Genomic DNA, 24,702 nt, shown 5'->3' with positions numbered 1-24,702 from the left:
CTAGATTTGCCTTGACGCACTGGGTATGCTGATAAAGTTATAGGAGGCCCTTGAATGCAGCCAGCACTTGCTGCAGAATTAGCTCAAACAGGATGAAAAGCAGATGAGAAAGTGGGTTGGCAGGAGAATAGCAACAGTGATAACTGGAGCAGTCTTTTCAAGGGCAAGATATAATCATTATTTCTTTAATCTCATTCTCAGTAAACCTTAATTAAAAGCCAATTACAGACAAAAGATTCCGCCTAACAAGTAATACAAATAATTTTATAAGTAATATACATTTTTAAGTATCTCATCCACAGAGCCCTTCAAGCACACTGGAAAAATAATGATGTATCATCACAGCCCACATGCAGGATTATACCAATTCCTGCAGCATTCTGTGGCTGCACCATTTATCAAGTAATACAGGCAACCTGAATCTTTTCAACTTAAAAAAGCACACACCTGGCAGCAAAGGATGAGAACTGAGCCTCCACTCTCAGCAATTCAGAGAGAAACATGCAATTTTCAGCTATTTTATTTAAATGTATATTCATTTTCAATTTCCTCATTCTAACTTCTTGAGTCTCTTCCACTTTGCCACAACAACTGGTGTTTAAAAGTATACTACAACTTTTCTAATTAGTGGTCACCATATATTACCATGAGCATGCACCACATGGCCTAAAGGGAAGGCAGGAAGGTGTGACCTAAACTCAATTAAAACAAAAACACATTTTGGTATAGCTTTTCTTCCACACTGACTCTTACATATTTAGATTTTTCTGTAAGAAATCTATAGGTATAATAATTTTATCACCTTTGCATCTCCTCTAAGGATCATTTCTGCTATAACATTAACCTCTTGTACATTATAGCGCTTACTACACCTTTTATTGAAGCCTTCAGAGTCTTAAAACCTGTGAACACATTATGCCACATGCATCCTCCAGAGGATTCAGGTGACCAAAGACAGTGCTCAGGTTTCCTGTGGAATCAACAGGGAGAAGCATCTGTGAGGCCTCCAGAGGCCACAGGAGGAGGAATTATCTGCCCAAGCCAAGGATAACACACTGACTTGCTAAGGATTTCAGCACTTATTTTATGAACACTGGGTTTTTAGAAAACTTAAGAAAGTACAACTTCAAGTACTTAATGAGGCAAGGAGCTTCCAAAAATTGTGCCTTGCCATGTGCCTGAAAAGGGGAAATGGAAATGCTAAATATATCAGACACAAACAGATGCATAGTTATCCTTAGTTACTTCTGGATGCAAGCCAAGTAAGGACTACATGAAATTTCACCAAACACCTTAGCTCACCTTTATCACTACCCTAAAAGTTCACAAGACAGATATTGAAAATAACCTGTTCCGGTGCTACCGATGGCAAGTGTCACCTTTCCCATTCAATATAGTGACAACTGTCAAAACAATAAATCTGAGGAATTATCTATGATTTATTGGGTGCAATGTCATTTCTCAGCAACTCAGATTGGAATTCCTGTATGTCACCAAACATTTAGACTGGCTGATAGGAAACGCGACAGACACAGGAGTTCCTGAAGAAGAGGAAGAGGAATTTCCTGCACAGGTAGCAGGCACCAAGCTGAGAGATGTTTTCATTGCACTTCCTGGTTCCAGAGCACCAGTAAGAAGAAACACAGGCAGCACCTGGTTAAGTTCTCCATGACACATCACTGCAATAACCAACAGGATTTAGTGGTTTATAGCAACATCATGTTTCTTATATTAGAACTAGGACCTCACCACAAACTCAGCGTAGTAGACCAGCTTCACTGGTGTCATGAGATTCCTTACAGCCTTGCTGGCACAGCCCTGCTTCATATTGCATTTGACTGGAAGTGACCTCATGAATCTGGCTGCTGGCCATCAAAGGAAAGACAGTCTTGTTCTCCAGCAGGGATTATTTTTGTTCAGTCCTGTCTTGCTGAGCTTTGTCAAGTGTATCTCCAAACAGGATGCATGCCTCTTGAAAGGCATGACTATCATCACTGCTTTGCCTGGGTTTCAAACAGCCACATAATTCCTCTCGCTCCAACACCAGTGGCCAGGAAGGCAAGGTCCAGAGCTGCATCTAACACCAAGTACACAGCAAGTTGCACTTCCCTCCTGGAATTGCTAGATCCATTTGCACAGGGACATTTTTCAGCTTTGCTAATGAACTTTACCTGTGGTTTTGTAATTATAACTGACACTGGCTAGGGCAGACACATCAGCTCATGACAATCCTAATTCTTCATTAAACCAAATTTCTTTCAAAGAAATCATCTTGTAGTAGACTCCATTCTGATAGGATTTGCGGATAGGGAACATTCATATAAATAAGGATTACAAAGTCCAAAAGTAAGGATCAAATCCTAAGTTTGTTGAATATGAAAAGGAAGTTGCTCACATCCATGAACTACTTTAGAAATGCAGAAGTTTCTACCAGGCTAAGAAAGGAGATTTGCGGTGGGGTTTTCTGTTGTTTTGCGGTGTTTGGAGTGGTTTTTTTTAATATCTGAGAAGCCCCAGTGCATGGGAAATTATCTTTGTTCTTGGCCAAGGTTGCTTCCTTAGCTGAGAAGACTTTTAAGTCCTCCCAGACAAAGCATCTGAACTCCAAATATATTTCACACTAGTTCACAGCAAACTCCCCAAACTTCTGGCTACTCTCAAAATGTAGAACTTCTAAAATTCTACATAATGGGCTGAAATCCAACATATTATAGTCATACAAAAAGTCCCACTGAAAATAAAAAGTGTAATTTTTGCCATCATAAAAGACAAAGAAAATATAAGGCACTTCTCCTCCAACCCTAGATTCGGAATATATACACTAGGTCTTTCCTAGGGTTCAACATGCCCTCCCTTTTTTCTCCCAGTTTTGGCAAATGACATATCATCCAACAAAATTACTTCATTTGCATATAAAGATCACTGGCTGCAGGAAGACACTGAAGTTTCAGACCAAGATGACTGCCAGGTGGATGAGGAGCAGGGCCATGGAGAACTGTGTGCTGCTGATCCTTGCCAGGAGCATTACACACAAAGGGACAGAGAGAGCAAAGGCAGCACTGCAGTCACAACAACAGGAGATGGGTGGAGAAGGGTGTTATAAACTCCTTCCACAAAAAAAAGGGCAGTTCTGAACCTCTCCACTCCAAATTGCCTTCTAAGGGGAAGCATCACAAGCACAGGAACACAGCTGAGCAGCGACGGCCTGGCTTTAAGTCATAAAGGCTTTACTCCAAAGCACCAATTACAAAAACATGTAAGCAATGCAACAAGAAAAACAGCATCATTTTCCTGCTTACTTATTTTCAAGCTCTACTGCCATTTCTTCAACAAGAGATGATGTCTGTGTAGAATGTATTATGTCCCTTTCACCCCCAAATGTCATGTGTGGGAGAGGGAGATGCTTGACAATAAGGCAGCAACCAAAGCTCCTGGTTCCTTTGCAAGTTTTCAGTGAGGAAAGCAGACAACTGATAAATATTTCAGGTCGACACATACTTACTGTGCTCATGGAAAACATTAATTAAACTATTATCTATTCTAGTCAAAAACAAGTAATGAAAGAAAACAGACACTCACAAAAGCATATCAAGTAATAACTCTGGCCTGGCCATTTTGATTGTCACCAGAGAGAGGGAACTCAATAAAAACTACAATTTTCTGCAGTTTGTGGCAAATAAACTTCCATCTTCTGATTAGCAGTGATGATGTAAATGAGTTAGGATGTCATCAGCTCCTAAAGGATCAGAAAATTGAGTATAGATTTTTTTACTTCCAATTCAAAGTATGCGTTCTAATGCTGAGAGGGAAAACACTTAAAAATTCCTCTTCACATCTGATATTTTTGCTGCATAATACTTTATGTAAACAGAGAAATCCCAAACTATCATAACAAATCCTCCTGTTTGAAAGATTACAAGTGTTTGAAAACCACATTATATGACACTCCATAAAGCTGTTTTTCAATTGTGCAATTACCTATTCAGCAGTTAAATAAAAGTGAAATATTGACTTAAAACAATGTTAATGGTCAAAGAATCATTAAGAAATCCTTCATCATAACTTTCACAGCAGGTGGCCTGTAAAATGATCAAGAATAATGTGCTGGATTCTGTAGCCACCAAGGTCAGTTTCTGCATACAAATCTTGCAAAGGGAGAAAAAAAGACCTTCAGAAAGTGGGCCATTCATCTGAACCAAGTTCAGAGAATTTCCAGCACTGTGAAAAGACATGTTATGCAAGCACATAGATGTATTCAGTGGGGGTAGACTGAACCAGCTACATGGAGACTACAAAGGAGCCCTCCCATGGCTCATGAATAAGTCGAGGAAATGATCAGAAAAAAATGCAGAGATGTTTAGACAGATGGTCCACTTAAAATGCCTGGGACAGGGCATAAGCAATTTTAATGAAACTTTAGATCTACCATATAAATTGTTTCTTATTTTCCCTGCCCTCCCCCTACTCCTCAAAAAAAAAAAAAAAAAAAAAAAAAAAAAAAAAAAAAAAAAACCACAAAAAAAACCAAAAAAAAAACAAAACACCACCCCGAAAAACAAGAAAGCAAATAGAAATTTAACAACTCAAACAAGAGCCTATCTTGTGATGAAAAAAAACCAAAAAAAACTCAAAAAAAGGGAAGTAAATCTCACTTTTGTGCATTATTGGTTTAATAAGTTCATATGCAAACAAATATCCTTCACAGAACCTTCAACTATCAGATGAATATAAAAGCAGGGAATGGATAGATTAAAAGAATTCTAAACAGAAGTGTACTGCCAAACAAAACACAAATCTAAGCTTTAGTATCTGAGTACTTTCAACACTTTCCAACATAAAAGTTCATCATCACACAGAAAAGATAAAAGCAGCACTTTCACAGGATTATTTTAAGAACCAAAAATTATGTGCAAGGGACCTAAGAATCTGGGAATATTTTATTCAACAATCTGAAGTATTTTCTGTATCTATTCACACACATTTTCTACATATATTCAGACTGGTCCATCTATACATATGATGTACCCTTTTACATAAAAATAGGTTTTCCTTCTTCCTGCTTTATATGTGCATACATATACATGTACCCCTTTCACTGTGAATATGAAAATATACCATCATTAGACTAAATTATAGTACTTCATATGTCATACAAAATAATAACCTCTACTAGCCTGTGTGCCAGCTGATCAGACAAAGACTGAAAGAATTACTCAATAGTTATATCAAAAAGGTTTTTACATTACATTTTCTTACATATCACATTGAGATCAATAACAAATATGCATATTTATAGCCTATACTCTATCTGAATAGTGACCGCAGGAAAAAATGAAATCACACGGAAGGTAAACTATAAAATAAAAAGCAATGCTTTACAAGGATGCTATGGAGCACACTGTGCTTTGATTCAGAACAGCATACATCTGGATGTTCCCTTTTCCTTTAACAGAAGCTATTTGTGCAATTTGCATGGACATAAAAGCCTGCAATCCAGTGACCAATGAAAACCTCCAGTGCCTTCAGCAGCGAAACCCAGATGAGAGCTAAAGAAACAGTTAAGCTAGTTCTTATAAATCTAGGGTGAATTTAACTGCCCAAATCAGAGTGTGGCTCAATGCCTTTCATCTTCATTTAACTGGGAAATAATCTTGCAGAGAACCTGAGCTCACCCTGGCTAACCTGCTTCCACTGTGGAGGCCTCTGAACGTGCAAGGTTTATGTCCTGCAAAGAGAAACACCCTAACCCAATGTTTTACAGCCAGCATCCTCAGCAGCCTGGCAGGGGCAAGAAACTAGGGGCTCCTCTGCCAAAGGTGTCTCCACAGTCTTAACAAGAAATTATCCTCCAAACATGCAGGCAAACAACAATTTTAAGATTCTTGAAAGAGCTTTCATTGCTCTTTTAGTTTTAAATCTATTGGGTCAATTAAGTAGGATTGCTGTTAATTGCCTATCTTGATTTAACAGAGTCATGTTTGCAGAGTGGATGTCCAAAGAATCCAAGATCCATGCTACCAGTCTTTCTCAGCCTGTAGAGGTTCACATCCACCTCCCATATCTCAAGAGAAAGAGCAAGGGCCCAGGCAAGCACTGGGGATGGCAGGAAGGAATGAGAGATTCATGGAGACTCAGGTCTGCAGCCTAGTGATGCATTCTTTGGGACAAAACATTCTGGCACTTGGTTCCAATGCCAGGAAATTTCTATGCACTTTGCATTAATAAACTGGATGAAGCACAGTAACCCTATGAGCTGCAAGTGGAAGCCAAGACCTCTCAGTTTCACAAAAGGGTCACACTGCCCAGTCCTTCAGCAGGCAACAGCATACCTTGACAGTTTCAAATAAATAAATGTAAAACATACCCAAAACTGACTTCTTCTCCTATGACATTAGGGCCTATTTTAGTAATTGGTTTCTGTTTGAAAAAGCAAACATCATAACCATTAATGCTGGATGTTGCTATTTGTCTCATTGCAAGCATGTATGAAATAAGAAGCAAGGAACACTCAAATCAAGTGTTCACAAGTACAGAGAAAAGACATTTATTTTTAATATAATTAACAAGTCTGTGCTTCTAATCTGTTTTTAAACCATCTTTTATCTACGAAAGGAGGAACCACTTGCAAGCAGGTGTTTTTAATCAGATCAGTCAACAATACTGACTTGTGCATGCTAACAACTGTTAGGGAGAGAAAAATCTAAAAATCTGTTTGTCATCAAAAAAAGTTGGGGCTATTTCTCCTCCTATTAAAGTACTTAATTTCATAACTTTGTTGTTTTCCAAAACATTTTTTTTATTTTTATTAAGAGATAACTTTGGGCACTTGGCAAAACTAATAATAATAATTTACTCCATAAAAGGAAAACAGCAAACGCCTTCTCCTATACAAATCTTCCCTTATTTCCTTAAACAAAGAAACTTATTGTGCAGATATTTAAGAATAGTCTTACAATAATTATCTCACTTTCTTTTTATGTGCAAAGAGCTTCAGAACAAACCACTGTGATGCAGCAGTAGGGAGGACTAAAGCAATCTGTTAATATCACCCAGTAGCAGTCCCATACTTTCATATAACCTGATGGTATTGGGATGTAGCTGCCTCTTGGGCAGTCTGTGCCCTACACCTCCATTCAAAGAAGGGCTGTTACTAGTAATAATGTGCTATTTTTCACTTTGTATTAAGTTTAGAATACTACAGATTTGCTGTCCACATGAAAAAGAGGCAGAAGGAAATGCTAACCTACTAATATGAAAATGAGGGGAAGTAATTAAAAATTACCTCTAAGTTTGATAAGGAAATAATCTAATTTTACTTCTACATATAAGACTACTTTCCATACTCTCTTTTTTTTGAGACATCCAGGCAATGTGCTAGGGTTGCTGTACTCATCCCAGCAGTGAAATCTGTCTACTAATCTTGAGCTCAAACCTGAATTAAAACACATTTAGTGCTTTAATCTGTCATCCCTTCCATCAGAATTTCAGGTATTCACACCCTTTTGTAACAGAAGTTCTGGAGAGTATGATAACTCAGAAGTAACAGGACAAGGGCTTTGAGAATATCAGTGTTGCAGCTCAGGCCAGGAGTAGTTCTCAAAGCATTTGAGAACCCAACCATCTGCATTTAGATTGCTTTGATCACACCGCAGAACAGCCTTGGGACGTGCAAACCAGGTCCCTTTCTGATGAAGAAAGGCAGAAACCAGGAAACAGAACTGCACCCAGCACACTCCAGTCACAAATGGGCATTCAGTTCACAGGACTGGACTAAATTTAACCAAAAGTCAAATACACACAGCGAGAGTATGAGCTCCTCATCATGAACAAGACGGTACACTTGTACTGGTACACTCTCTAATGACAGCTAGATTAATTCTTGAAGAATGCTTTATTCACATGAAAAGATTTTAATCTTAATGAAAATTTCTGCAATTGCATTCCCTCGAAATCCTAAGTTTGGTATTTAGTCTAGATATTCAGGAAAAGAAAACCAACAAAAAAACTCTGGCATTTAAGAGGGTCAAGCTCAACCCCTCTTATTTAGTTGCCCCAGTAAAATTTATGTTAAGAAGTGTTTAATACCTACCAGCTCCTGCCAGCAGAAAGCAAAGAAAATACTGTAAAGTGCAGTATATTTGAAAAATTGTTCTGCCATTTTGGAGGAAAAAAATGCGTATTTTAGAATCAAATTTTTAAATTCCATTTTGAAAAAAAAATGGCCTGAGCGGCCTTTATCTTGTTAGTTAATACCTTCTTGAACAGATTGCCATTTCCCCAACTATCACTAATTTACAAACTTAATCCAAAAAAACACATTAACCTATGTCTTTCTTATTCAGAGATATGTATCTGACCCACAGGCACTAACAACAAACTGAAATACAGTGTTTCCTTAAAGAACAAAGTTTTTAAGACCCAATACAGTAAAACTTTTCAGTACCTGCTGGACTTACTAAAGGAGGCACACTATCAGGAGTGAGAGACAACTGCTACAGTCAAGGAAAAAGAAAAGATGTCAGAATAAATCCATCTCTGAGGAAATTTGGCAATAGCAGAGAGAGCAAGAACATGGCCTTCTTTAAGGCCCACAAGGCGTATAGCGTGTAAACCAAGGAAAAATTTTAAATTATACTAACTAATCAAAATAAAACCCCCAAACTGTCTTTGGCCAAACTGAAAACACACCTTTTTTGAAAACACCATCTCCAATAATCTTTTTGAGGGTTTTTTAAGAGCTTTGTATTGAATGCTGTCTTTCCTGTGGTTTACAGTTTCATTTAGGTCTCTCACCCTTTTGATCTGTCAGTCCCTTTGGAACTAGGGGACTAACCAGATTGTATTGCCAGAAGTATGGAATTTCTGCCACACTTTGTAGGACTCGTGATTTGACCTGGTTTCTCTAAAGCCTGTCACATATGCAATATCTCGAGGGTCATTGTTTAAAACATAATTACACTCATGTTTTTGTGCATCTTGGAAAACACAATGTTTGCACCAGATTTTAGTAGAGTTCCAGAGTATTGTAAGAGCTCAGCCATCACATAGAGTTTATCACCTCTCACAAACTTGTTGCAGCAGAACCAAGAGTCCATCCAAGATCTTAGCCATCTCATGCAAATGAAATCAGTTTTGGAATACAGCTGTGTTGATCACATTTTTCTGTTGTGCTTTAAGAGACTTAATTCAGGCAATACACAGAATGCACATTCAGGACAGCACACAGTCCTGAAAAAAGATGACCAGATTTTCCTTGCTAGCCATCCTAATGCCATAGTGTAAGAAACAGAACTGGCCAAGAGCCATGATTCATTTGGAACTCTGTTTTTCTAGACAGCACCTGGCTTTTCAAAAGCCATGCACAGGAACCAGTGCTGGGTGACAACACAGGTATAAACAATGTTTTTACCAAACCACAGGTAAATACAATTACAGCATTTGGCTAGAAGTACTCAAGCCAGTTTCCAACAGGCAATGTGACAGCTACTTTTGGCCCCCACCCATAAGAAATGTGGCATATTTCACGGATTCTAAAGGTTTACTCTCTGTTTCTTCTGCACTAGATTCCTATGAAACAGATTGATGCCACTAATTCTGTTCAGTTAAAGAGAAGAAACATAAGAGATAGGAAAACCCCCAGAAGTTCATTAAAAATTATATTAGATAACATAAAACATGCGTCTCTCCAACAAACACCCACACGTCATGTCTAGACAATTACAGCACATAGCAGAGCTCAGTGACTCTCACTACCTTCCACATACCACCCCGTACACCTTCAGCTTACATCTAGCACTCACACCACTGAGCTTTCACTACCTAATATTAACCATCCTTTCCCTTCTTAACTAATGGAAAGAGAAAGGTACCTCTCACAATGAGTTAGACCTGAAATTGGCTGAACTATCTTTAGGTAATGATTACCTATATTTTTCACATTACTTAGGCATTACAATTCAAGGCCACAGAAACACAGGCATCTAATTATTTAAGAGTGATACATATTCAAAAGATGGTAAATATCTATTGCCCTCTATGTATTTTTATCCTTTTAATAAGACATCTGCCATTGTTCATATTATGGTCTCACAAGTAAAGAGAAGAAAGACAATAAGAAAGACTTCCAACTTTGCTGAAGTTACATACAACAGACCTGAATGAAGGAATTTGAGAATTATTAAACTAGGGTTGAATGTGAAGGACAAAAGACTTGTAACAGCCAACATTTCAGCTAACAGCTAGCCTCATTCTCAGTGCTAATACAAAAACTTTTGCCCACTAAACTTTCTGCTGACTAAGGGCAGAGTTAGAGAAGCCAGGCTGTGTAGGTGGGATGAACCTTTTTGATGATGGTTATTTTAGCATAATCACAATGAATACAGGATGGGGACATAAAAATTGCTGTACTGACTGGCCTAAATATCCACCTAATCCAATATTCAATGATAAACAGTAGAAAGTTAAATAAGGTCTAAGAGTATAAGAATATAGTTACACTTCTACAATGTACTTAACTATAAGTTCTGTCTCCTTCCTTTCCTTTTTGCCCAGATAACTAGCACTAATCAATGCAGTTCAGTAGGCAAAGAATTCATGTCCTAAATATAAAATATATAAATAACACAATATATTAAAATGTACTATATAAGTACATTTTAAAGTGCTATGGAAAAAAATTCTTTAAACATTACCTTTTACACATCCAGTTATGATTTAATGACTATAATTACACATAGATGATAGTGTTCTTCTTTCTTATTAACCCAATACTCATGTATTTTTCTGTGAATGTTTCTATTCTATAAACAAGCATGACCAAACAAATTGTATGTGACCAAAAAGATGCTAAAAAGAACATTAAGATTTTCCTGACTCAAAAAGACAGACTCATTTTGAACAGAAATGCTAAAAGGTGAAATAAAGCTGTTGCACAAACATGAGGAAGATCCAAAGTATTTCTGAAATACACTTTCAGCCGTAGTATGTGGCAGATGAAAGAGGCTATCTAAAGAAGATGTTCAGAATTAGTTCTCACAACTGTGCCTTCAGCCCCAATCTTTCCTGTGCACTTCATCTGCTGCAGGAATCCATGCACAACATCCATGTTCTCCCTCAGTCCAAAGTTTCCTTGTTTACACTCAACATAATTTTTCTAAAATGCAAAATACCGCAGCCCCTCTGGACCTTCCTAGGTGAGACAACCTAGCCTTGTGTGCTGATTTTGGGTAGGGTAGAGGTAATTCTCTTCATATTTGGTGGCTGGCGTTAAATCGCAAAAGTCGTTACCCCTGAAGAGTTATGCTCCACCCTTTACAGGCCTTAAACACAACAATTTTTCATTGCAATCCAACTTTTTTAAATTGTGAAACAGCAAAATGCTATCAGCTCTCGCTACCCCTTGCTTCTGGGAAGATACATATGAAGGAGAAAGCTAAGGGAACTCAAGAGAAGTGGGCTGTGGAAAGGTGCTACACTACCCAACATAAGCTTAAATGACTGTCAGACTACTAGAGTTTGGAAATCACTGAAACAGAGTTGCAGCCTATTTACTCAAAAGGGTTTATTTAAATACAAATGCTAAGACCTAGGAAAAGGCAGCCTGTAGTAGAGGCAGACTAATACAATGACCAAGACCAAAGAATAGGAAAAAAACCACAACAAATAGAGGAATAAACTTGACTTAATATTAGTAAGCATCTTAAAATTATTGTGATTTGAAGATACAGGTAACAAGAACAAAGGCTTTGCTGCAGGGGAGGGAGCAGGGCAGGCAACAAAGTATTTAAAGAAAAGTGCTCTCAGTAGCTCAAGGAAACAAACAGGGTAAAGTTGTCTAAGGACATTAACAGCTAGGTGTAGCCAGATGAGAACCTGCTTTAATCCCAGTGTCTGGTAGAAAAATGGGCAGCAGGACCTAGAGAATATAATTATGTGTCACCAAGGTATGTCACCATCTCTGCCACCATCATGCCAGACAGAGGAGATTCAGAAACACGTATCAGAACACACAGGGGTAAAGACAAAAGCTTAAAGCCTAGGAACCCAGATTTTTTAGAAGCTTTTTTTTTGTTTTTTAAACTGGAATTAATGTGCAAATAATTTATTTGTATCATGTCACTTCTAACTGCAGAAAGACTAATTTTACTAAGCACCAGAGACAGGATAAAGACCTGTCATCTCCTTTCTAAATCCATGGGTAAACATCCCTGGTTTCAAAAGAATGAGGTCCTGTGCTGTTCTTTCCTGCCCAGTCTTTCTCACACTACAGACTTTGAAGATATATGTTAAAGGGAAGCCACAGCCAAAACAAACTCCAAGCACCACATCTAATTACACAGAAAAGTAAACTACTAAAGAATGGTCTGTGAAAGATATTAAAGAATCATCCATAATCATAAAAGAAAAAATCTGAGCAGTCTCAACATGGATCCAGGGAAAAATATCCAGGTCTTTGAATATTTATGAAGAAACAACAGAAATCAGTATTAAGAATTTTTTTACTTCACGCATCATCTATCCCAAGTATCCCGTTGAAAATAGGATGACATATCCAAGTAGCTTTCCTTTTAAGATTCACAATACCTCCCAGTTACAAAATCAAAAATATATAGTACCTAATATAGAACAAAGAAGGCTACCTCTAATGCCGGTAGTAGACTACTGATTTTGAGTTGTGCAAATATCAGGGATGAGATTCAGCTCCAAGACAGCACATAGCAACACTATGAGCAATGTTGCCTCTCAAAAAATTCTCCCATTAGAATTATACAAAGCTACGTTGTCACAAACCAACTAATAGGCCTGTGGTCTTACATACAAAGAAATGAAAAATGTGCTTTTCTTTTATCGTTCCTCGGTAATGCGCATAGCAGGAATATCTTAAAACAGAAGCGAAGATCTCCAAGTCTTCTGAGACAAAGGTAGGGCTTATTTTTCTAATGAAAATGTCTTTTCAGTATTGTTATTTAAACACACACAGAGTAAAATTATACAGAAGAGACCTGCCTCTCTGAAAGTTGAAAAGAAAGGAGTCTTAGCTCAATCTTGTATGTTTACACTTTTAGTCTTACCCTTAAACAAGAATGAATTGAGCATAATCGCACTGAAAGTTTAGCTTCTACACTGGCATATCAAATTTCAAGTCAACAGCTCTTTTATTTTAAATATGTTAGATAAAAAGGTAATATGCTCTCTGTAAAGAGTTCCCTGGAGGTTAGAAGAACCAATAAATTAACTGTTACCATATGCTTGGCTCCTTTTGGCAAAATTCAGTAACAAAACTGCCAAACCTTTTTAGGTGGCTAATAATATTTGGTAGCTTATAGCACAACTTGGGAAAATAGAGAACTGGACCGAAAGCTTGGAAACTAATAGAAGAAACTTCATTTATATACTTCTATACTTAGCTACATGCTGTTTGGAAGAAAAATTCTAACAAAGTCAACTTTATGGATCTGATCTATAGCAAACAGTTGTCTTCTCAAGGAACTCACACACTGGCTAGTACAATAATCAAATATTCTGCATTTAGTTTTTTTAAACAACGATAGATATGTATGACCTATTTTTTTGAAAACAGGGGTTTGTAACATTAGTGTTCTAAAGTGTTAACATGCATATTATCAGTGCTTTCATTATGGGTTTATTTCATTATAAATGAGAAAGTCTGGGCTCATTTGGAATGCAACGTTGTTAGATTTTACTTATAAAATTAAATACTTCCCACTCCTTCCCCCCATATCTTTTATACCTATGTAATTGAGACTAGATTGTGACAGGTAAAAAGCCTTTAACACTACACCTCTAATTATAGTTTTAGACTGGGTATTTTAAGGACATCTATTACAGACTTTAATACCAACAAAAAAAGTGAGGGCAAACCTGGCTTGTTCTATTCCTTTACCAAGACAGTCAGGACTTGCTCTGTAGTATTAGTTGTAGGAAATCAATGTTTATTCAGATATGAAAATGTCCATTTTATTTTATGTTTGTAATCATCTATGATAACAAATTTATTATTATTATTCTTATTTCCAATAAAATGGTTATAGCAAATTCTTCATGCCATGATGGTTGGCATTTAGAGAAAAAACAGATACTTAAAAATTTTGTATTTCTTTAATCAACTGCATCATCCCAATAAATTCTAATTTGGATGTTTAAAAAAATACTTATTATTCAGCTTACAGTTCCACACATATCTGGCAAGCAGTGTGAAGTAGGTTGACACGTATAGGCCAGACATTTCACTTCTTAAAGTCATGTTATTGCATGGTTAATCCTATATTTGCATTAATTTGATACAAGCACTTACAGGTAAAAATAAACCCAAAGTGTAGGTCTAAAGATTATAATAATAAGCCTCTGGAAGGTTTTACCAGAGGAAAAATATTTTTTACCATTCTATGGATGTTTGCCTCATTTAGCCATTTGGGATTTTATTAATAATCTTCTCATTACTGTATTCATCTTCTGATTTTTATTTTAAGTAAGACAATTTCTGTGAAGACTTGACACTAAAATCAGAGACTTCATTATCCTGCAAAACATATCCACATTTTAAAGTATTTAAGAGGGTTAAATAAAATGCAAACATTTAATGCAACATTAAGCATGTGAAATAAAAACTTGATTGCCTAAAGCAAGCATGCTATGCTGTTACCCTGGTGACAGGTTAAAAAAGGATTGTGAGCTGAATGGCTGTATGATATGAAATTAAAATGTTTCACATTGAACAATCCAAAATGAATTGGGAAAGGTTAGAGCAGAGGAGAGAGAAATCAATTCTCCAATGGCAATGGTGAATGGAAGTGAAGTCTGAATAGGATTTGCCAGTGGGGTGCAACAGCTGCCAAATATCCTGCAGCCAAAGAATTACAATAATACTGATGAAGTGTGCAAGAGCTTTTGGAATCATTGCAGGGAACAGAGAAATATTCCTACAATAATGAGGCCATTCTGTGTCCCATCCCACTTTTGCAGTTGAATCAAAGGGAAAAGGAATGGTTGCAAATTGTAATACTCAACAACAAAGGTAAAAATGAACTACCTATCCCTTCAATCAGTATCTTGTATTTAACTACAGACTCTGTGAATGTGAATGAAGCAAGCATGCTAAAGAATGGACAAATAGAGACACATACATGTAGAAGTATGCAGACAATATTGAATGAGACTTGCTTCCCATATATTTTGTTGACAACATTTCTATAGCAACAGCATCCAGAATAAGCTATACACTACACAAACAATCAGCAGGACACAACCAGTGCCTCAAGGAACTACAGAAGGTCAGGTGCTGATGGTCATGCTTATCTTTAATAATCCTAGGAAAGAAACATCAGCAAAACTTCTCATGCGTATGCAATTACAGATGTATTTACTGAGCTTAGAGACCTCAGAAGTCAAGAAAAATGTTGCCCTTCCATAAAATTATCCTACACAGCTTCATTTCTGGCCTTGGAATCTCCCAGTAAAATACAGAGAGGAAGACAAAAACATACCCTAAAAATACCTGTAAATGACCAGGGAGCACATGGCAATTAAGACACACCTTGTCAGTTCCACAGTTTCACACATACACATTTTACACACAGACAAATACTAAAGAACAGGTTTGGGAGGTGTAAACCTGCATGAGAGGAAATAATCATTGGGCTTATAGAGAAGATCAAAGTAAATTAAATAGAGAGAGGTCTTGTAAAGAGAGGATCTTGCAGAAGAGGTCATAAGCAAAGCACAGATGAGAAAAGGGCCAGATTAACAACTAAAAAAGGGACAGGAATTTGGCAGCACAATAGAAAACATTCACATGTCTATATTATGCAAATTCAAGTTTCAGCATTAAGTGAACAGTAGCTACAGAAGCTCTAAAGCTCCTACAGCAGATGCTGTTTTCCCAGAAGACACAGTGAAAATAAAAAATAAACATAGGGACTTAGCCAGGTCCATTTACTTTAGTGAATGCCTTTCCCACCAGCAATCACCTCAGCAAGATGTGTGGATCTTCCCAAGAGATGTTCATTGAGATTCAAACTTTAAGTAATTATTATCTTCATAATGATTTCCTAATGGTTAGCAACTCTAAAGACTGAGCAAGTGTGGATTCCTGAGTGCCCAGAATATAGTTTTCCCTACAAATGACAGCGATGACAAGCTATGAAAATTTCCCATGACAGATTGCTCTGTTCCTGGAATAGATGTTTAAGGAATAATATGGAACAATGACTCTGCTTTCAAACAACTGTAGAAACACCTTATATTACTTGTGTTATCAATCTGACTGCATTGACTTAATCAAATCAAAGAAAAAAATATCATACATACACTCTGTAGAGTCATAAATGCTACCTTAATGTCCCATTTCAACTTTTATATTTTCCATAGAAGTTCATTCCCAACTGGCAAAAAAATGTCTCTTTCATATATTTGCAGCTACTTGTTTGTTTCTAGCACATATAATCCTCTTTCTGTGATAAGCAACTGAACAACTGAGAAGGGTAAATAATACCAGATGTTAAAGACATCTAGAATATTATATTGGGCATCTGGTTTTGTAGTTATTAAGCAAGATTACCAAAAAACCCAGTAATGACTGTAAATTCTTTTGAGAGGTCAAAAGAACAACATAGATAACAGCTAGATAAGAGCTACAGGGAGAAGAGGGTTGCCACAACCAGGAAAGCCCATTACAAACAAGGATTTCACATGAAAAAGAGGAGAACAGGACCTTAGTACCTTGTGAGTCTGTGGCAAAAGAGAAGATTACACAGTGACTAATGGTGTGAAGCTGCACTAGGTACACAAACAGACCAAAGGCTTTCAAAGGCCTAACTGTAAATCATGGGAAGAATGCTCGACTTGCTGAGCAGGGGACCAGAACAGTAAGGATAAGACAGTGTTGTTTTCATGGGCTAAGGATGACTGCATAGCTCGAAAGAGGGGGAATGAAGAAAGCCACAAGTCAGCTTGACTTGATCAACAGATGAAAACAAAGCAGCTTATCTCTGTATAGAGGGTATCTGAAGATAGAGAGAAGTATATATGTTTAGCTGCACTTGCAATAACTGTTCATGTTAATACTGCAGTTCTGGGAAGAAATAAAAATGAAATTCACACAACACAATTGATACAGTTTAGCAGTGCCTGTGCTGACAGTAAGAACTCTTTGCCCTTCCAAGAGGCCGGTTCAGATGACACCAGTGAATTTTCCTGACATCATCTTCATTCTTTCTAAAATTCACGTAACATAACCTTATTTTGTGCTGCTCCAGCAGTGCAGGAGAGCCAGAAAACTCTCCTATTGGGCAGCTGACCATTCTTCCATATGGGGAAGCCCTAGGCTGGCAAAGAGCTGGCTCTGTCCCAGACTCCAGCAGGGTAATAGGTGTACTCTGTGTGAGAGCAAGGATGCCTGAGAGGTGTGGGGCTTTATTGCTCTCTGAGCAGCTCCCTTGCTGCCCTATAATCAAGCAATGGCAAGGCAAACATCAGTATAGCTGTACTGAATCAACCCAGACAGGAACCTAGAATAATTTAGTAAACATAAAGCTAAATAAATTTATTTCTGTTCTTGCAATTCACCAGTCATTTTATGCACACTGCACTGGACCCCTAGATTTCAGAATGTTAAAACAAAAATTTAGCCCAGCTATTTCAAAACTTGACAAAAACTTGTTTGTATTTTAACTTTTCACTGTAACTTTCCTTCCCAGGAAAATATGTTTAGAAAGCATAATCCAGTTTACATCTCAAAATACTTCATACATGTTGATAAGCAGATATTTATGAAACCTCAACAGTGCAGTAAAGTATTAAGGCCACTTTGTCTTTTTCTAAACTGAGGCCAAATTCAACTGACTCCTCTAAGGTCCCACAAGAACAGTTTAACTCAAAACTCCCAATCCAGTCTTCTATATTAAACACACAAGCAAGAAAAACCTTCAGTGTTTTTTTTCTTGCTAGCAATTTAAAACATTTCCAGTGTGTTACCATCTTTTTGTGTGTAGTGTCAGGTAATATGGGCATACAGCCTCACTGGTTTTTTTCCAAGTCATAAATGATGAAAGGGTAAAATCCATAGAAAAATTAGGAAAATACACTTAGCAGCCAACACAAGCAACACATAGGAAGTGCTGTAGGCAATTGGGTTTAGAAGTATAAACATCACATTAGTAGACCCATGAGATAGCGTGATGTAGCCACACCTGGAGAGACACTCTCCTATTCCCCTCCCAACCCACTAATGAAAACAAGTCTGAAGCCAAAATGTGAAGATTCAACTGTACAACATCATTTCTGGTCTCAAAGGCTAACTACATCAAACAGACATAAAATAAGCTGGATTCACTTCAGCCAAAATATGTTTCCACTTGAAACAAGATCAAGTTCTGTCTAGAAGACCTTGGGGTTTTACTAGATGCTGTAAATCTGTTCAGCAGCTGTGGGTGGCACCAGTCTCACAATAAAGTGGACTATGAAGTAAGTAGGAAAAGTCTTAGGTAAAATAACTAAAAGCTGAACAATGAAACAATCATTAATCATCCATGGCTCTTTCCTGTAGGAAATATGTGCTCCTATTATCTGTATATCACAGTAAAATATTCACATTAGTACGTGGCTCACAAAATACCAAACACTTCAATTAGCAAATCGTCTTTCAAAAACACTTGAAAAAACACCCCAACCAGAAAGAATCCCAAAAAACCAAACCATCCCACATCCAATTTTTCCCAAGAAAATGGGTTAAATAAAAAACAGTTAAATTAAAAATAATTTTAAAAAATCATTAGAGGAAAATGCTCTAAATACTTGATTGCATCACAAAAGTAAATGCCCACATTCCTGTAAATCTGAGCATGCATGGATCTCCAACAGCTGTTCTAAAGCCTAGCAAGTTAGTTCTAGGAGACTGTTGGTGAGGCCAGGGGCACTATATAACAATACAGACAGTGGAAACTCACCTGTAAGTGCCCTACCCAAATCATAAGACCATTTATTCAAACACAGGAAAGGCAGATGAACCTTGGGCTTGTAGCCTGCATAAACCTCAACATTAGATAACCTCCTGCAATGAAGACTGCCACTACAGTGGTCAGGTTGGCTGAAACTAGCTGAAGGAAGTTGGGTGCCAAAGGTGGAGATAGCTTGCTGGTCATCAAAATATTTTACAGCAAGAACCTTACAGTTGATTATTCAGTCACTCAGGGGACTGCAAAATACATATTTCCAGTCACATCCCAGAAAATATCAGAAGTTATAGAGAAATTCCCCTCTTGAGGCTGCTGCTAGTTTGACTAGTGGTACAGAGCTAAGGCCCACCTCTAAGTCCCCTTTATGAGCTCACATCTCCCTCCTTGCTACACATTCCCACTCTAGTACCTCTTCCAGAATAATTTCACTTGTCAGAAGTAACCTGCTTCTGACAGAATGATCCAAAGTAAACCATTCTTAAATAGTTTCCATAGGTCATTTTTGCAGAACCAGAGTGGAATGCAACTACACACAAAATCACACCTGCATACCTGGGGAGGAGAAGGAAAGACAGAGAGCAAGGGAGGAGCAGCTTGCAACAAGGTTCCTTAATTTGGCTCATCTGATTACAGTCTCAGTAACCCTGACAGCGAAAGCTGGAGCTTCTGTGAAGAGCTCCAAGCATGGTACTTTCTGTCTATCTGACCAGAATAACAATCCTGATCACAGGCTGAGTAAATCACAGGAAAAAAAAGGAACACAAAATACCCCTGCAGTTGTGAAATTAAAGCAAAGATAAGCACATAACTCAAGTTTAGCAGAAAACTGTCTGTTTGACAGCTGTGACAAGTTTAGAAGAAATAATGTATGATTTCAAAATACTACTCTTCAGTAGTTTTTCGCACAATAATTGCTCGATTGCTTTCAGTGCAGATTTTAAAAAATTGCTGTCAATGTAAATAGTGCCAGAGAGCTCGAATTCTGTAGGTGATGATCAACTTATCAATGCACTTCTCCAACCCATTAGGAGAATGTTACGGATCAACTTTGGAGCATGCAGTCGCAGTCTGTCTAATTTGCTCACATCCTCCAACATGGATTTAAAACACAGACTCCAAATGCCCAATTCTGCCACAGCAAAGATTGCACCCAAGATTACAACTGGCCTCTTTAATTTGTTGTAGCATAGGTTCCTACTCTGAACTTTTTGATTACAAGTATTATTTAAGCAGAGTGAAGTATTATGAATAAAGATGTGCTTTTTCTCTGGCCATAACCCTGCTCATTAAAAAAAACCCAATTTGGAACACCTTCAAAAACAAGTCAGGTGCAGTTTGGGTAAGTTAAGGACATGGTGAAGAATCCTTGATGGGACTACAGTAACTCATATGCTCCACAGTGCTCAGTCCCCTCTAGAGGGAGTCCACTAACTGCTCTAAGGAATGGAGAACACTGCACAATCCTTCAACCTCATTCTGCCTTTGCTTCTTTCCTTTTTCCTTAGAACAAGCTGTACGATTTTGGGGAAAGGGTATCATTATCAGGTTTGGTTTCTTCAGAAGTTACTCACCAGTAAGCATTCTTCCATTAGCTCGTCCTTACTTGGCCTCAAATAGGCAGCTTTGCCATCATTAAAGCAAGTAGATCTAACAGCATGTATGTATTGAAACCGTGACACATTCAATAAGAACCACATTCAGCCATCACTTGGAGAAAATTCTAAGGCTTGACTTCTGAAGGATTCATAAGTACACCCCATCATGGCAAGAGAAAGTGTATGTACTGAAAAGTGTTGCTTTTCTTTTCTTTTTAGCTAGTTAGAGCATTTTACAGGGAAAAGAAAAAAATAAATCACAAATCAGAGCAGGAAATGCAATCTCAGTTTGATCATCACTGCTTAAATTAATAATTCTTATCCTTATTCTAAGTACAAAGTAATCCATTGTTTCTCTGCAGCAGTACCAGACAACTTCCTATTCTGGTGAGTAAAAATGACAATCAAGGCTCCTGCTCATTTTCCCTGATTCATCTTTTTTTAGGTAACAGTGGCCTCTGTGTGTCTGCTCTGCTCCTTATGCCATTCACTATGGAGGACATAAGTTGTGGAAGAAAATAAAAAGGTGCTTTACTTTCCCCTATAGATGCATAAGGCAAGCAATGACCCAGCCCTGCATATGCTATACATTACAAAGCTGTTATGCTTGCCCTAAGTGTCTCTTTCTTTTTCTTTTCTTTTTTTCTAATACCATATGGTATTAATTATCTTTGTGGGTACAAATAAAAATGAAGACTTCTTGAAACCACATTTGATTTATTCCTGACCACTGTAAAATCAGTAATAGAATACACTGTCAAACCACTGGCATGGAATGTGAATAATGTCTACCCTGCACTATGACTTCCCTCACACACAAACATATATGCAACTACATTCCAAACCATGAGGCAAGGGGAGTTATGCTGAAGCCAGGATTCCCTGTATACAGCCATTGCTAACACCAACTACACAAACAAGCTCCACAAATTGAGTTAATTTTAACAGAATGTCTCAAGGCACTGAGAGTGATGGGCCAGAGGACAAGAAAAGCTAGACATCCTACAGGAAAAAAGCATAATGTTCAAAAAAGTCAAAGAAGTGAATTAGCATTTTGATATGGGCTACTGCAATTGCTTATCAATTAACATTCCTGCCTAGGTTACTAGCAGCTATGATTCAAGAAAACAGGGGAGTAGGGGAAAAAAAGCACAAAAAAACCACCATAATTCCACCAATTGACTCTTCCATCAATTACCTTCCACCTTTACACTCTGAAAGTGTTTTCAGAATTAAGACCCTAAACTATTAAGGTTCTCCGTCAAGGTAGCAAGTTACTCACAAATCTACAATATTTTAAAGCTCTGTAGCTGAATATTCATATTATGCCAAAGTGCTTAGATTGCTTCAAATGGGCACATGGGAAATTTGTGATGCTCAATTTGTGGTTAGTTACTAATGCAGCAACATTTTGCATTAATGAAACTCCTGATGTGCATTAATTACTGTACTGGCTTGTAACACATCTTGGTGCCTATTAGTTTGCTAATACTTAGAATAAAAATAATCATGTATGACTTGTGCGAGTAGGGAAATGTAAGCCACAGCTCATTTGAATTTAGAAAAAACGGACAATATTAAGAAACCATGCAGTTTCTCAACAGTTATTCTTGTGTGTGAGAAGATGCCATTAACAAAATGCATCAGCACATCTGAGTTCGTAGAAATGAACTTACCTTGGAGTCCCTAGAAATCGCTGTGATCTCAGTTGTTCAGCCACATACAAAGACGCTGCTGTTGCCAGTAGTTGTCTTCGTTCAAGATCTGTTAACTTGTGTCCTAGTTTTCAGAGAGAAGTTTTAAAAAAATTAGATTCCATAGACCAACACAGATACAAAAAGTAACAACTACCAGTAAAGACACTGCTCAGTCCTTATACATGAAAGCTACATTTCTTTCCCTCTAAATTAAGATGAGGCGTAGCATAGCAGACGCTCTGAGTTTCAGAGTTTAAATTGCATGTTTTCATACAAATCAGTCCAACTGCTAACACTGGTATCTCTGTTAAAAACAATTTGACAAGTGAAAGAAAAGAAACTGAATGATGCTGCAGCATCTTGTTTTCGTTACCAAAATGTCACTGGTTTACATATTGTGCCTCATGTTGGTAAGGAATCCATCTGTACATTAGAACTTACTCAAAATATAGAACACTCTCAGTACTTTATCTGAGGCAAAGGCTGCAGATCTTTCAAACAAAAGGGACAGCACAATAGTATAAACCCAAAAAATAAATGCAGATAAGGCTACTCGTAAGCCCTGGGTCATTAAGTGCTATTTGTGTAATCATTAGTTCACAACTAATGGAGTCAATGTCATCTTTGACACTTCAGAAGCAGAAAGTGGCTCAAAGCAGTCTATAATCTGAAGGCAGGCAACCTAATAAATATTTGGCAAAAAGATATAACTGGGGTGATATGAAGCAGGTTTTCTGCCAATCTGGTCTTGCTCCAGAAAGTGAAGGGTAAATAGAGATTCAATTGTCCATCTACAGGCTAAAAGAGCATGTGACAGAACTCTGCCCTCCCCATCTTTAGGTCAGAAATCACACAACACAGATTTGGTATGAAAAGATGGCAAATAGGTGGCCAAGAATGATGCGAGACTCCAGAGAAGGGCCACTAAAGATGAGCAGAGAAATGGAGCACCTCTCCTATGAGGAGAGAACAGGGATTGTTCAGCCTGGAAAAGAGGAGGCTTCAGGGTGACTTAAGTGCAGCTGTCCAGTACCTGAAAGGTGCCTGCTATAAAGAAGGAGAATTATTTACAAGAGCATCTTAAAGGACAAGGGGGAATATGTTCAAACTAGAAGAGTTTAGACATTAGGAAGATATCCTTTACTGCAAGGATAGTGAGGCACTGGAACAGGTTGTCCTGTCATGGATGCCCCATCCCTGGAGGTCCTAAGGCCAAGATGGATGGAGTACTGAGCAATCTGCTCTAGTGGAAGGTATCCCTGCCTATGGCAGGGGGGTTGGAACCAGGTGATTTTTAAGGTCCCTTGAAGCCCAAGCCACTCTGATTCTGTGAGAGAGAACAAAAAGACAAAGTACTCAGTCCACAAGCCAGGAAGTTAAAATTGACATAAAACAGGAAAAGAACTGCAAAGCTAAATTGTTACGAAGAAAAGAGGCAAACTTTATCCTTGAGAAAGATTTTGCACAAGTGAAAGCAAGAGTGTTTCACAATGAAGAGAGGAGGATTACACAAAGTTAACAAAAGATAAAGGTTGAGAACTGAAAGACTTTGCTGAACTCGGTCACAACACAGGTTTCTCAAAAAGTGCTCTATGTGTACGTATCACGGCACATCCAGAACAAGTACAGATTTCACATGAAAGGATGAGGGAAGAGCTTCAGAAGGCTCTATCTCCCAGAGGAACTCTCTCCAGGGGGATACATTTGCTTCCAGTCCTGCAGCAGACAAACAGTTACACAGATCCCTTCTATATCTCCACCCTCCCATCACTTCAGTGCTATGTAATGTAAATTCACATTCCACAGTACTGGTTACTAGCCAGCGACAATTTCTATCAGTAGAATAAAATAAGACTAATGAGATCCTGGAGAAAATCCAGAATGGAGACTGCTGTAAAGAACTAGAGTAGACTCTACAGCAACGAAGTCACTATTTCAAAACAGGATGTCTTCTGCACAGAACCCATCATTTCACTGGGCATACTAAACAGGGTTAGGTAAAGAGGCTAGTTAGAGTCCACCTCAGAAATGCAATCATGCCACAGTGATGGGAATACATTCATTAAAGTCCAGCTAACAGTACAAAGAAGTTGTCATAGGCCAAAAAATGTAAATTTAAAAATAACAAAACTCAGAAAATCTGCATCGATCTCTTTTTAATTTAGTCCACATTAACATATTTTGGCTGAATATTTCTGCAAGTTCCTTTGCTCAGTGTTTATTTTTTTATCTGCCTTGAAATGGAAACTGTCTTTACTTCAACAAACACATGCAGAAATACAAATGCTAAAAGGTTGAGAACCTGGCTTCAGAAACAAACTCGATCCTTCCTTTGCCAGTTACTAGAAAAACTGATTGCGAGGCAAAATTCAAAAAGCACTGAACTTTTGTACTGTTTGTACATATACATACACACATATATGTGTATATATAAAAAAG

The 24,702-nt window shown here is 37.7% G+C and overlaps 1 protein-coding gene across 1 annotated transcript in view; it reads right to left on the bottom strand.

Moving 5' to 3' along the window:
* Positions 1-24,702, bottom strand: part of PCCA (propionyl-CoA carboxylase subunit alpha) — a 275,454-nt gene that overhangs the window by 107,494 nt on the left and 143,258 nt on the right. The window contains exon 18 of the mRNA XM_063392367.1: positions 22,243-22,345. Coding sequence (XP_063248437.1) covers positions 22,243-22,345 — 103 coding nt within the window. The remainder of the gene's footprint in view (positions 1-22,242; positions 22,346-24,702) is intronic.

This window comes from Prinia subflava, chromosome 3, assembly GCF_021018805.1.
Source record: "Prinia subflava isolate CZ2003 ecotype Zambia chromosome 3, Cam_Psub_1.2, whole genome shotgun sequence".
NCBI lineage: Eukaryota > Metazoa > Chordata > Aves > Passeriformes > Cisticolidae > Prinia > Prinia subflava.
The sequence above is the reverse complement of the archived record's forward strand: the minus strand, read 5'-3'. Positions and strand labels throughout refer to the sequence as shown.